Consider the following 14,596-nt stretch of genomic DNA (forward strand, 5'->3'; position numbering starts at 1 on the left):
TAAAGTAGCTAGCTTGCAAGCTAGCTAGCTAGCTTTTAATAACATGCTACATGTAATATGATTTTTATTCCTTCTCATGTTCAGCACTAAGTCAGGAGGTAAACTATTTTGTATGCAGAGAATGGTTTTTTTTAATATATTTTTTTTTATCATGTATTTGTTTAAAAGATTTTTTAAATTTTTTTTGGACGTTTAACTCTTGAAGTTGACTAATTGCTAATCCCGCGTGGCCTGGAAAACTACAATGAGTGTAAAGGTGATGAGTTGCATTTTTAAATGATTTCTTTATTTGTCTCTATAACCGGCCATTCGATATGTGACTTTAGGGGAAAATGGTCCATATAGCGCAAAAAAAAAAAAAAAAGTCAGGGATTATGGTCTTGTGCTGAAAATATAACAGCAACGTAATTGATTAATTGACTTTGACTTGACTTTCATCACATTATAGTCGATTACAAAAAAAGATGTAGGTGTTCAACTCTTGGTAGGTATTTACTTTTTTTAAATGATGCAGCATAATTTCTTGAAAGTTATCTTGTGGACGCCCCAGTTACATTCGTGCACCCCAGTTTGAGATTTCAAGGCTTATCCTGGGTTTAGAATATTTCAGGATTTGTTTTTGTTCAACTCCAGTCCAACCTGATCATCGTCTCTTAAGAGGGAGCAGGTCTTAAAGGTGCGAGAATGTTTTCGCCTGAGTTTATTGGCCAATTAAGGGACCGAATGTGAAGAGGAATGTTGCTACAAGCGCACACATCTGCAATCCTGGTCAAGTGTCCTGGGATTAATCCAGCTGCAGAAAAAAAACCAAAAAAAACGGGTGGTTCTCCATTCAAGCACTCACCCTTGAGGAAACATTTGGACGCATAAGGATGCGAGGAATGCTCCGCAGACGTGAAAGTGGAGGGCGTGGGGTAAATACGCTTCCAGCGGAATGCCAAAAAGCACACATCTGTAGTGATGCCAAAAGAAGGGGCTAGGTGACACACTGTAGCGTCGCCCCTCCTCTCCCTCCCTATTCCGTTTTCATTCTGCATTGCCACATCTGTTGCCAGTGGTCCTGACGGGGATAAATCACAGCTCTGACACGGGCTGGGGTAAATTTGACCACTTCCTGTTTCCAGCCCCGTCGGGCCCCCTCTGGAATGTGTGTTTGTGCAGGACTGCGTAGCCTCAGTCAAGAGTTTCTAAATGCTGGCAGCCACGCTTCTGTGGCCCAAAATTATGCATAGGATGAACCAGGAAGTACAATGCCGTCTTACATACAACCATAATCTTTGCATTTGGAAGCACTTATGGAGTCTGTGCATTTTTCTTTAATTGCACTGTATACGGTGCATTTATTTATTTTGTTCCTGTCGAAAACAGATGACTCCTTCTTCCTGACTTCTATGGTGGAGACACGCTCCTCTAAAAACAACCGTTTTGATATCCAACATTGTGATGACAAAGACATGCCTGTCTCGGCACAGAACAAGGTCACAATGGAGTCAGACTGGAGCTTAAATAATCAGCTGGATCGCTTAGGAAGCACATGCTGCTGAGACGTGGAAAAGAAACCAGGTCATTGTCTTTTAACTCTTTCGTCACTCACTCGGAGGTTTGGCGCTATCAAATGTAGGCCAAACTTACTTATTTAAAGCTTTTGTATACATGTGTACATAGTTTAAACCAGACCAAATGGGTTTAGGATAGAAAATTAAATGCTGCTGAGGTCATGCAGTCTGGAATTTGGCCATTATTTTGTGAAAAAATTCATTTACTACGCCCCGGTTAAGATGGAGATTTGACATCTATGCAAGAACGAAGCATGGTTTTAAGACTTAAATCTGCACAGGGGAAAGTTAGACCAAGTTTTGGTATTTTCGCAGACGCACACATCTTGGTGCAGATAAAATTGTTTGTTTTGCGCCGTTGTGCACGTGAACTTAGCTGACTTGATTCGTCGTCAATAGAGGTGGCTCCTTTCATTCCCTTTAAAATCGGTCAGGCTCTAATAGTAAATGTTTTATTGTGGGGGGTTTTTGGCCATTCTGTGGGATTAGCTGTTGCAATTATGCCATTGTGACTCAAAAAACAGTCACTATAAATTCTGGTATCTGTACCTTTATCCAAATCCAGATATATATTTTAACCAGTGTTTTAATAGTTTTAATTTGGCCAATGAAAACTAAACAAAAATAATTTCGTCAACACACATTTTTCAGCAGACTAAAATTAGACTAGACTAGACTAAAACCCTCATAATTAACCAATAACTGGGACTAAATCAGTATGCATTTTCGTCAACTAATGAAAATGAGATGCCAATTTCCTTCACAACTAAAATCTATGGACATTTTAGTTCATGAACAAAGACGAGACAAAAATGATATGATTTTGTCAAATCTTGTCTCTGCTAATCTGTCATGTGACAATGTCATGTGACACAGTGACAAGCCCCTTTCAAATCTGCAGCTAGCGAGTGCAACATGCACAAACATGTGGGACAGACACAAGGTGGATTCATTGTGAACAGTTAAAAAAAAAAAAAAGTAAATTATAAGTTATATCGTAACATTAATCCAACGGCTATAACGTTTCAACAATAATGTTAATCTGACCGCTAACTAATGGAGTCAGAGTAGCCACTTGTTGACATACTGTAATTGTGTGTCAAGTTGTTTTTCATCAAAAAGATAAAGAGAAAATTTTATGTGAAATAGTTTTAGATCCGAAATGTTTAACATTATCTGCTAACAAAAAATATACAGGGGTTAAATGATTGTCCTGACTAAAACTAGACTAAAAACGGGATGAGGTTGACTAACTATGATAAAAACTAACAAGCGTAATTGTAACTGGGCTAAAGCTGAGACTCAATTTAAAAATGGCCGATAAAATTAACACTATTGACAAAATAAGAGTTGTTGACTACTGTGAAGCCCATTCAGTGAAATACAGTGGTTAAACTAAACTTGTCTCTGGCACAGCAGTTCAACTAAATACTCAACTGCTCATTAGAGTTGAACAGATCAGCATCTTTTCACAATATACGAGAATGAGGTCAGAGACGGATCCGTCACAAACCACGAGACCTCCACATGGACCTGCAGAATCCACGGCAACACTGAAGCCTTTGAATTTGAAGGCTCATCTCTCAGCACCAGCACCGGCGGGCCTCAACCTTTGCGCGGCAACCGCCAGCCTTCTTTTAATAACACGCAGCTCCACCTCAGCCCGAGAAAGCCTTCGCTCGGTGAACTACCGATGCGGAGTACAGAAACCGGGAATGGAGGAAAATACGCGGCAGTTTGGGGCTGGAATAACACGGACACATGGTCGTCGGAGGGCGCCAAGAAAAATAAGGGGCTCTAAAATCGGTGCATTCCTTTGAAATGAAAGCCCGTATTTGTCTGGCAGTTAGCATACTTCTCAATCAACATCATCTACGACACAAACTAAGGTAGAAAAGAGCACAAGAAAAGGAATTCATTGTCCTTAGCGACTATGCTAAATAACATTGTGACCTGTTCGCCCGTGAGAAACCAAAGTTGGCAACGTAAGTGGGCATTTAATCCAGTCATACAATAATTGTCGACAGTAAATGTGAATTTACAACTAAGCTCTGAAATTAAACAATCCCTGGATAATGGAACATTTAAATTAAAAGCACCGTTAGCCATGATGTCAGTTTATTGCGCAACATATAAATTTGAATCTCAGTTTAACAGACATCAGAGGATTAACCCAGCGTGTTTTGCTTTTTATTTGGATTTTTTTTTCTCCCACCTAAAAAAAAAATATACAACCGAAGTTGTGTTTGGCAGTAAGACTCAAGTTATATCTCATCATTGCTGAAACGTTATAAAAATAAAACTTTATTTGTACAGCTAATATGGCTGTAAGGAAAACCGATTTGAATAACAAAAAAAAAAAGCTTTTGATGTAAAAGATGTGATTGCATCGGATTTTCAAATGTACTGGCGCAATCCAATAAAAGATGACTCGATATGTATCTCAAACGTCAGGATAAAACCTTGTACCTCCAAAATGGCCACTTTTCAGAAGAATCCAAAAACGACACATTTGTTCAACCATTGAAATTGCACCAAAGAGAGCAACACATTTGCAACATTTTAGATTGGTCAATCAATTGGTCAAAAAAAAAAAAAACAAGAACAAAAACACAAACGTGTGTATTGACCAATAACCAATAGTAGAGATTTTTGATTTTTTTTTAAAATCTTACTGTAAATATATCAAATTGTGACTTACGAGGTTTCAGCCCGATGCCAGTGTTGTATCATTACCGATAGCTTTACCCTGCACTGCCATAACACTTACAGGGATACTTTACTTACTTAGCCATTTTTGGCAGTCAAACATTAATATTTTGCCTATAATAAATTTTATATTTTCATTATTTTTCATGTACAATTAGTACCTTTAAAAACACATTTTGCAACTTGCTGTCGACTGAAAATGACATCAGAAATGCTCAGATAACCAATCACAGCTCAGCTTGTGAATGTCACATGACCAAACCTGGAAAACAGGTGAGCTGTGATTGGTTACCTGAGCCCTTGTGATGTCATTTTCAGTCGACAGCATGTTGCAAAATGTGTTTTTAAAGGTACTAATTGTATGTGAAAAATAATGAAAGTATCAAATTAATTATAGACAAAATATTAACTTTTTATTGCTATAATGGGCTAAATAAGTGAAGTATCCCTTTAATGTTCCCCTCTGAAATATATAAAGGCAGGTTAGAAGAATTATCTCATCTGAACTTGTAAGTCAACCAGCATCTCACTTCATTTAAATCTCTGTTTCTGTTGAAGTCTGCAATTTTGAACAAAGCGAAAAGATCCAAAAGACGTGATTTTTAGCACAGTAGTTGCAAAAAAGAAAAAAAAAAGGAAAAAAAAAGACAGACAGTGTCTGGCGGCTCAGTGTGGGATATGAAAGAAAGTTTTTGGGGCTTACCGACTACTTTTGGCAGTTTCTGTCTCCTCAGTGGAATACGGGGAAGTTTCGTGCTGATTCGGCTAAATCGTCCGCACAGGATCCGCTTGGCTTTTTTGCTGTTGGAAGAGTGGTCTGGGTTAGATCTGAGGTGGGATGACAGCATGGAAATCGAAATGAATCATTTAAAAGAGGCTTTATTAGACTTGGCCCCGTGTTGAGGCTTGCTCACATTGCTCCCGACGCAGCATTATCGACACGTAAAACACTTGGTTTGCATTTTTACGTGTATTTACCCCCTAATAAGCTACTACGTGAGACAACAACAATGCCGCATCCATTTAAAAACAGATGTTTTTTTTTTATTATTATTGTTTTCAGGTTACTGGGCGTCAAACTTGAGCCGAAGACACCTCCGCGCCACTCACTTGTGGTCGTCTTTGTGTCGACAGAGGCAGCAGCAGCACAGCAGGGAGAGCAGGACGATCAGCAAAAAGGAGACCAGCGTCCCGGCCGCGATCACGCCCATCCGCTGGTTGGGCTCTGCAAAAAACAGGAGACGCAAGGAGTTCTGGATGGTGCGGTACAGAAAAATATAGTCGCCCTCAATTAAAAACCAAACCACAAAAACATACTATGTGTGTCACTCCCCATTGACTTTGGGCCAGAGGGTACTCCAGCTTCCTCCAACATCCCCAAAACATACGTACATGTTAGAAATCACAAAAGACTTCAAATGAATGTAAGGCCTCAAAAGCAGCTGTGGCCCTTCTGAGAACAAGTGCTATAAAAACTAGACTAAGTGCAATTTCTGTAGAAATTGCATGGGAATGCTGAAAGCAAATTGAGAGATAAATTATGAAATTATAACCTCCTGGTTAATGGACAATGCGCTTTACAAACTGTGCCACCGAGCAGTATCAGACACTTGGTAAGGATGATAAGTTACATATATGGAAGTGGGCATGGAAAGTGAAACTTAGAAAAAATTCAACGACTGTCCCATTGAAAATGAATGGGGAAAAGTTGATATTAAATGTTAAATTGTGCATATAATGTAAGTAATGTGGAATCAGATGATAATACCTCGGGAACCGTCATTTTTTAAGCTAGTTGTAATGTGAACAATGTAAATTGGAAATATTATGTGGGAGTTGGTAGGCGGCAAAAAAGTGTGGCGAATAAAAATCACAATAACATATGTGGGAATGCTTCAGCATTACCACAATGACTGGGTAGATAATTCCGCATGGAAATTAGTATGGTACAAAGATACAGTATACCGTACACCAGAGAGTGTCTGTAATTATAGGCCGATATCAAATCTGGCATGTATTGCAAAAATACTTGCAAAAAAAAAGTTGTAGCGCAACAGCTTAATGATTACATGCCCGCTCATGATTGATTTGAACTTTTTCAGTCAGGATTACTACTGAGAAGGCCCTGAGGCAAAAGTGACTAATGATCATCTCCTAGCTAAGGACTCTGACACCTAATCAATATTATTATTACTTGATCTTAGCAGTGACTTCGACAACGCTCATCACACTCAAAACAAGGATTGGTATTTCAGGCTGAGCATTTTCCGGGCTGAGTTAGCTCTCAAAAAGGATGCACTGTGTAACGCATGCCAATGCGACTTCTGAGCTTTGTAACGTTACATGTGGAGTCCCGCAGGCATCATTGCTTGGCCCTCTATTGTTTAGCATCCACATGCTTCCTCTTGGTGATACTGTACGGAAATCTAACATCGCGGCCTGTGATGTGACTTAAACACGCGCTGCCTCCTCCATTCCGAACGTGTCATCATTTCACAAACTTGCGAATTTTAATGGCGCAAATATCCAAATTTATTTCTCGTCAATTTTGTGAGTTTTTTTCTCTCATAAATTTGCCACGTTATAATATTTCAAACATTCAAGTTTTTTTTTTGGAAATTTGTGAGTTCGTTCTCTGAATATCCTTCATCCATCCATCCGTCCGTCCGTCCGTCCGTCCGTCCATCCATCCATCCATCCATCCATCCATCCATCCATCCATCCATCCATCCAGCCATTATCTACCGCTTCATCCGGGGTCGGGTCGCGGGGGCATCAGCTTTAGCAGGGAAACCCAGACTCCCCTCTCCCCAGCCACTTCAACCAGCTCCTTCGGCGGGATCCCAAGCCAGCCGAGAGACATAGTCTCTCCAGCGTGGCCTGGGTCGTCCCCGGGGGCCTCCGCCGGTGGGACATGCCCGGAACACCTCTGTAGGGAGGCGTCCAGGATGCATCCGAACCAGATGCCCGAGCCACCTCAGCTGGATTATACATAAAATGGTATATATATGTGTATCTGCTAGTAAGACAGAGATCATAATTCATGTGTTTGTTATGTCTCGCCTTGGCTACTGTAATGTATTTCTCTCTGGTCTTCCTATGTAAAGTTCGATGGATTGTTGATCAATTCTGGAACAAGCCATTCTCATGTAACGATTATCGGCCGGTTGTAACTTTTTGCAACCTCAGTTCCAAAGGAATTGAGCTCCTGTGGCCTGAACATGCCACTGTGGGGGGTGGGGAGCACAAGAACATCCCCCACAAACAGACAAATGCTCTGATTGACACGCGCACGCGCACACACACACAAATCAGGACTGTAAAAGCCTTCTTAGAAACTTGACTTTCTTATTTTGCAACAGAACAATGAATTATGAAATGTTATGTTTGCCATTTGTGAAATGTTGACTCCATGAAATGTCATGAAAATGTTCCATTGCAGTGGCAGATTCTCCACTAAACTTTCATGTGTATGCACGTTTTAACAGTGTAAGCTAGGTAACATTTCATTTGAGGTATTCAATTGTACGTGTTGCATTGATTGAATTCTGACCTTAGAATTTCAACAAACATGGGATCCAGATTCAATCTGATTAGTCTCTACCAAAACCTTCTCTAAGCTGGTAACTTTCCACTGTGGTCTCACCGGCCCCCCTGGTGTGGAGGCCGCCGCCTTCCCAATTTAAAAGCACACTCCCTGCGTGCTGCACTCTCTCTTCCGCCTCTTCTCCGCTGCTCTTTGGCTCCCGCTTCTTCGCTGCTCCTTGGCTCCTTCCTGGTCTCCATCGGCGCGGCTGCCAGACAAAGGGCTAGCCCAGCTAGCTTAACCTCCAGCACACGGCAACGCACAGAAGCCATCGCGTGTAGCGACAGGCGCAGCGAAACACGCTGCTTTTGGTCCCTGCACAAGGCTCAAACGGATGGTGCCTTTCCAGGCACACTAGGCCTCAAACCAAAAAGGGCCCGTCCCAGCCAGCAGGTTGACCCCGTGACGCTCAGTTGGCCAGCCGGACGACCTGTCTCTCCCTCTCCTGAACTGAACCTTCTTCATCCCTTCTTCAAACGAGCTTGGCGAGTCTCCATCCAGGGTCCTGCTTCTCAGACCAACCCCATCTGTAAGTGCAACTTTGCAGGCCTTTGCCCTAGTACAAATTGGTGCAAACTAGGTTGATTGTGGGTCCCATGTTGGTTTGATTTAAGAAGTCTATCACCTTGGTTAAGACCGTTTCTCTTTTCTTCTTTTCTTCTCCTTTGATTATTTTTTTTATTATTTTAGTTCTCGTTTCATTTCCTATCATAGTAGTTAGTTTTGCTTCTTGAAATTCTAAGTAGATTATCCCACCTAGGTTAGAGAATAAACGTGCACAAAACTCAACCCCTGGTTTACTGTGTGTGTGTTTCATCAATTTATAGTGACCTCTAAGCTGAACAAAGAACTCACAAAATTGTAGTAAGGGCACAACCTTCATTTTAATGACTGATTCAACGAGGTTCTCATCTGTTATCCTGATAAAATTATCAAAAAGAGATGTGGTGCTCCGCAGGCAAGCTCAACTTAATTTAAATATTAAGTTTGAGTCTCCTTCAATTAATGAGCCAATTGATTATTAATTTAATAATTAACAATTATTGATTTAATAATTAATTGGACCGATTTCCCTTACATAATGGTGCCCCTTTGGTGAGGCCAATTTATGTTACATATTTTGTGAAACACACACATGTAACAATCCAAAAACAGCTTAGTGCAGCGTGTTCTTCTGGGAAAATTTCAGCTCGTTTCCATAGCAACCTAACTAAAACTTTATGCCAGAGCCAATCCGCTGTATAAAAGCAGTGTATTTGAAGCACTAAATAACAGTCTAACGACTAGTTATTGAGAAGAGAATGAATTTGTCGACTATGTGAATGTTACACACACAAAAGTGGAAGAGTAACGATCACATTTTTTTTATTGCATGCAAAACTTTTAGGCCTGGGAATGTTTTTTCTAACTCGTCACGAATTCTGATTGGGTTAAAAATATATTCCAAACCTCACGTGGCGCAATCAGCTTAGCTACCTGATTACGTTACAAGCCTTTAGGCTGAGGAAATAGTCTAGTGCACGAAATTCTGCATTCAGACCACCATTTGAGTCACAGCACACTTCTCAAGGTGTTAAGTTGACTCCCTTTTGTAGGGTTTAGCGTAAGGCACATGGTGCTAAAACTGCTAGCCTTTTGTGTAAAACACACGTGTTAAGATCCGCCATCTTTGGAGGCGTATCCTTAACTTAACTGGGATTCAGGTAACCACCCCTTGAAACCAGTCGACCAATAAACTAATTTGAGGGGCGGGCCCAACGGCCAGACTTCCAAGTCGCTCCTCATTTGGCTGTGGCCTCCAAGAGAGGATCACGTCTCACCACGTGACCCCCCACTGAGAGCCCAGTCTCTGCCAAATTGTAGCACTGAATAACTAGTTATACAGTTCGCTTAAATTGTTGAAATTAGATTTCCATCTGATTAACACTAAAGTGTACTGTTTGCTTAATACTCATATTGCTACACGGCCAGCTGCCAAACTACAGCTAGTATAGTTGATTCCTGCTTTCTAGCAACCCACGTGTGAAGAGGGACACATCGCAGCCCCCTCTCCCCCCCCCCGTGAGCCTACTGTCTGCCTTCTTCAACATCGCATTCAAAGCACTTTATAATTTAAATAATCAAGTTACCGTGATTTGAAACTAATCGACGGATTTAAATTACTACTGTACCGTCCTAACCTATGATTCTTACTGGATTTAAGACAATTTAACATCACGTGTCTTCGCCACTCTTAAACGTTACATTATAATATTTTTCCTACTCCTGTTTCACCAAGTGTTAACATTGAGTTTAGGGTTAATATTTTTGTACGTTTTGCACTTTTTAATCTTCATTAATTCCGTCGTGTTTAATGAATTAACACCGTCTTTCAGGAAGTAGTAGTTTTCTCTTTCCCCTCAAAGCGAGTCCTTACACGATACTAGTATCGCGATATAAACCCGTGGGAATTAAAACGTTTCCGTGGTTTCCGCTCCTTGATTTATTTAAATTATAATTATTAGTGTCTTCTTGATAATTCGGCGTCAGTGCCGCGCATAACAACACGCGCGATTATCCGTAAGGAGTGAATTTAACGTGTTTGACAGATTGACAGCTGGCGATACACGCACACGCAACTTCCGGTGACGTGCCACTCATTGACAAAGTTTACGTTAGCGGCGTTTTGCTAACAACTTTGCTTGCCAAGTGCTACGATTTTAAAACTTGTGCAAGGTATTTAAACACTCGTTTTAAGACACATTCTGTGTCACTTACGAGCGACGGAGTTGTTTTGTCTATGCGGTAAAGTCATAAAACTTTATTGATCGAACAAAAGTACGACTCTATACTACACACAGGAGCCTCGTTGCGTTTTAAACGCCGACGGCGTCCTCCTTTGGCTATTCACGGTACCGCAGCCGAGGAACTTTTGCTAACAAAATTAAAACGCTTGATAACTTTAATTATTGACTTACCAAAGAGTTTGCTTAAATAATTAACCACCATTTTCAAGTACTTAATTTTGTTTTAATTAAAAGCAACACTCAACCAGTAGTGTATAGCTTTTCTCGTTGTAGTAAAAGTGTTTACCCAATTTTTAGGCACTTTTGGAAACCTCTATTGAATTAAATGTAATTTTAATTTAATGTGACTGTCCTTAGTAGACTTTTGTTTCCTAAAACCTGTAACCTCAAATGTATGCTGTGGTTAATAGTAATTTAGCAGACTAAATTGCTTAACACAATACTTTGTTGAGGGTCCTCAATTATTTAATGCATTGCCATTTAAAATAATTGGTAACATATTTGGATACCATCCTTTAATCTGTGCCTTAATAATTTTGGTAAAACATTTTGAATCAACTAATTGAGCCTAAAAAGCTAATCTTTAAGCATTTTCAGCATTGTCTAATTGGCTAACAATTAGTCCTTCCAAATTGAGTAAAGTGAGCTTACGCATACCTTTGATATCATAACGCTACTTTTAACAATGGATGCTTTGGAAAATGCCCTTGCGACCGTGACTAACAATCTCATTCCAGGCTATGCCGACGCGACAGCCAGCGCTAGCGCAGAGATTCTTGACACCAACATTGCGCAACTCGTTTGCGACGCTCAACAAGGGTCGTTAACCCACGAAGATATGGCACAAATCCTCAGCCGACTAATGGTGAATTTAGTGGCTAGGTGGAAATTGAGTGACCATGAGCTTGAACAAGTGAAAAGCGTTCTGACAGCAGAACAGCAAATTCACGCCCAAGTTAGCAGCAAGCTAACCGAGTTGGAAGCATGGTTGCATGAATCTGACCGCGTGGACTTGGGAAACCAAGTTACAAAATTGACACAGGAACTTAAAGTGAGTACACAAACTGCCCGCACGCATGAACAAAATTGGCATAATGCCACATCTGAAATTCGTGAGCTAAAAGAATGCATTGTAGAACTATCAAATCAGCCCACTGAAGCCCATTGGATTGATCTCCAAACTGAGCATGAATTTGACAAGTACTTGCTAGCTCTCGCGAATGATGAAATTGCGGAATTAACTCAAAAGATTAGACTTTTGAAAAATGAACGCACTGAAGGAAAAAGGCAGACGTTTCGCTTGAAATCTCAGTTGATGGCAATGGAAGAAAAACTCCGGCGATTGCAGCATCCATCCTTCAACACTGGCCGGGATGACGAGTCACCCCATGCTGAACCGAAATTACAGCAAGTCCCACAAGGTAACACCAGGTGTCCATTGACGCCGTCCCAAACCACTGCTTTGGAGGTCCCCGTTCGGGACCTGTCTCAGGTGAACTCTCCTTTGCATTTTGATCCACTTGTGGTGCACGCACCTGTTCCTTTTTCAGACGCTGCCACGTTGTCTGATGTGCTGCAGACTTCCTCTGCAAATCTTGGACCTGCTTCTCAGCCACCTGTGCCACTTCCGGTTCCCACTCGCTCCATGGCAAGCACTTCTCCAATGGCCGCTCAACACACACGGGGGCCCCCTCCCTCTGCAGTGTCACTGAGAGGAGCAAGATCACCTGTCTCTGTGCTTCCGCCAAGAAGCACACTTCTTGTTTCGGCACCCCCGCTAGGCGCCACGCCTTCTTGTTCGTCTCCAGTTGCTGCCAACCTTCCTTCTCCTGCTCAACAAGCAGATGCTTCTTCACCTCATCATGTGGCGCAACCAGGCATGTCTACAAAAGAGTTAGACACGATTGCCAAGCACATTCAGAAATTTCAGCCAAAACAAGATTGCTCTGATAACACTTCTGTGTACCTCAAAGACCTTGATTTTCATTTGAGGAGATTCCCACAGGCAACAACGGAAGACAAGATTTACCTCATGAAATTGACGTCCACTCGAGAAGTAAGTGATTGGATCGACCGCCAGCCGATCCACATCTTGAATGATTATCGAGCACTATGTCACGCATTGTCTCGTGAATTTGATGGCCCAGTATCAGCAATGAGCTTTCTTGCGGCCTGGTCAGTAAAACAAGGCCGAAAGGAATCACCCAGCCTGTATTATAGTCGCCTGCGCAAGGCATACTTTGGGCATCGTAACGAACCCAACATGGAAGAACAGGTAGAATTCAAAACACTATTTTTGAACAACCTCCACCCAAACACAAGCCGCCTCTTGGGTGTGACAACTTGTCCTCGCACGCTAAGTAGCCTAGAGCTACGTGAACTTGCATCCAAGGCCTTTGTGTTTTTACGCGAAAACGCTGCTAAATCAGTGGAATCCTCTGTTTACCATGTTGCAGGTGGTTCAGACGAGGTCGAACGACAGTCCGAATCACAGCAAAGCGACGATGACGTCGCCGCTTCCCCATCAAATCCTGCACAACGGCTTCAAAATGGTTCTCATCAGAAGCACCAGTACGGCCGCAGTGCACCTGCGCGGTTGAGTCATAGCTCCAGCCGTGGTTGTGAACGGGAGAAACCCTTTGCGAAAACAAAACCTCGCAAAAAGAAACCTCCCCGCACAAATAGTTCTCAGGAGCCCCCATCCACGTCAGGTGACTTCTCAATTGACAGCAGCATCTGGACAAAAGTTCTTGATGGGCTGCGCAAATTGTCCAACGACAGTCAGCCGACAGCCATCAATGAGCCAGAGGTGTCGGACAACACCGTTCTTTCAGTCCAACTGGATCCAGCACCTTCTTTGCCTTCTGCCAGTGCACCTGTTACCGAGTCAAATCAACCATTCAAACAGCTCTTAGGTAACCTCAAGATTAAAGGTGCATCGCGTAAGTTCTATTTGAGGACGACACTTGAACAAACATTAGACTATGACGCTTTGGTTGATCCTGGCGCTGACATTACAGTAATGTCCAACACGCTCTTCAACCAACTTCAAGCCATGCTGAAGAACAGTGGCCGGACGCTCCGCGTCAACCACTGCTCATTGGAGATCGGTGCATTTGCACTGACTAACACCCATCTGGACTCCATGGCAACGTTACACTGGACGATTGGACCACACAAATTGGTCCACCCTGTGTACGTGTCTGCTGTGGAATCAGTCCCGCTCCTCATTGGTCAAGATCTGCTGGGCCGCTTCAAGCCCCTGATAGATTACGACCGACGCAAAATCTGGTCACAGGTGCGGCAGCCTCTGCCTGCAGCACCGCTGACCAAAACTGCCAATTGTTATGCGGTAAGCCTAACAGAGACTTTTTGTGAACCTGTTCTGAGTGTACAAAACTCACACCAGGACTCTCACCCAACTCAAGGGGGGACCATGCCTGTTGTCCCCGAGATGCCCTCAAGAGGTCACCTTCGCAACACCAGCTCTCCCCTCGGCCAAGTTGAACATCCCACTCAGGGTGTGCAACTCTGCCACCTTACGGAATGCGACTTGGATCGCACCTCCGAGCTACGCATGACACAAATTGAGGCCGTTGTCCTCACTTTTGAAGCAAACCATTCAGCTTCACCGCGGACTTTGAACTTGAAATCGCACTTGAAATTGTCATCGAACAACCCAAACAACACAGTGGTTGTTCTTTGCAATCTGCTTGGCGCGTTGTGCCTATTTCTGAGCAATTTGTTACCCACCCTGCCCACCCTTGCAATGCAGATGGTGCGCACCACTGCCCTGCCATTCACTGCCCCCGCGTTCGCGCCTGCAGTACTTCTTTTGGGCCACACGTTGTCAGCCTTTGTGCTCAACAACACTTATCTGATTTCAATGAACTTGCAGTCCATTGTTCTTCTCTTGCTTTTGCTCATTGTGTGGCTCACCGCCGCCGCGTGCCTTCCTC

General features: G+C 42.5%; 1 protein-coding gene across 2 annotated transcripts in view; it reads right to left on the reverse strand.

The window, feature by feature from the left end:
- scarf2 (scavenger receptor class F, member 2) overlaps positions 1-14,596 on the reverse strand; it is a 45,529-nt gene that overhangs the window by 11,026 nt on the left and 19,907 nt on the right. For both annotated transcript variants that reach the window (XM_077522036.1, XM_077522034.1), the window contains exons 8-9: positions 5,376-5,490; positions 4,969-5,066 (exon numbers count right to left, since the gene is read on the reverse strand). In XM_077522036.1, coding sequence (XP_077378162.1) covers positions 4,969-5,066; positions 5,376-5,490 — 213 coding nt within the window. The remainder of the gene's footprint in view (positions 1-4,968; positions 5,067-5,375; positions 5,491-14,596) is intronic.

Source organism: Festucalex cinctus, chromosome 5 (assembly GCF_051991245.1).
Source record: "Festucalex cinctus isolate MCC-2025b chromosome 5, RoL_Fcin_1.0, whole genome shotgun sequence".
Taxonomy (NCBI): domain Eukaryota; kingdom Metazoa; phylum Chordata; class Actinopteri; order Syngnathiformes; family Syngnathidae; genus Festucalex; species Festucalex cinctus.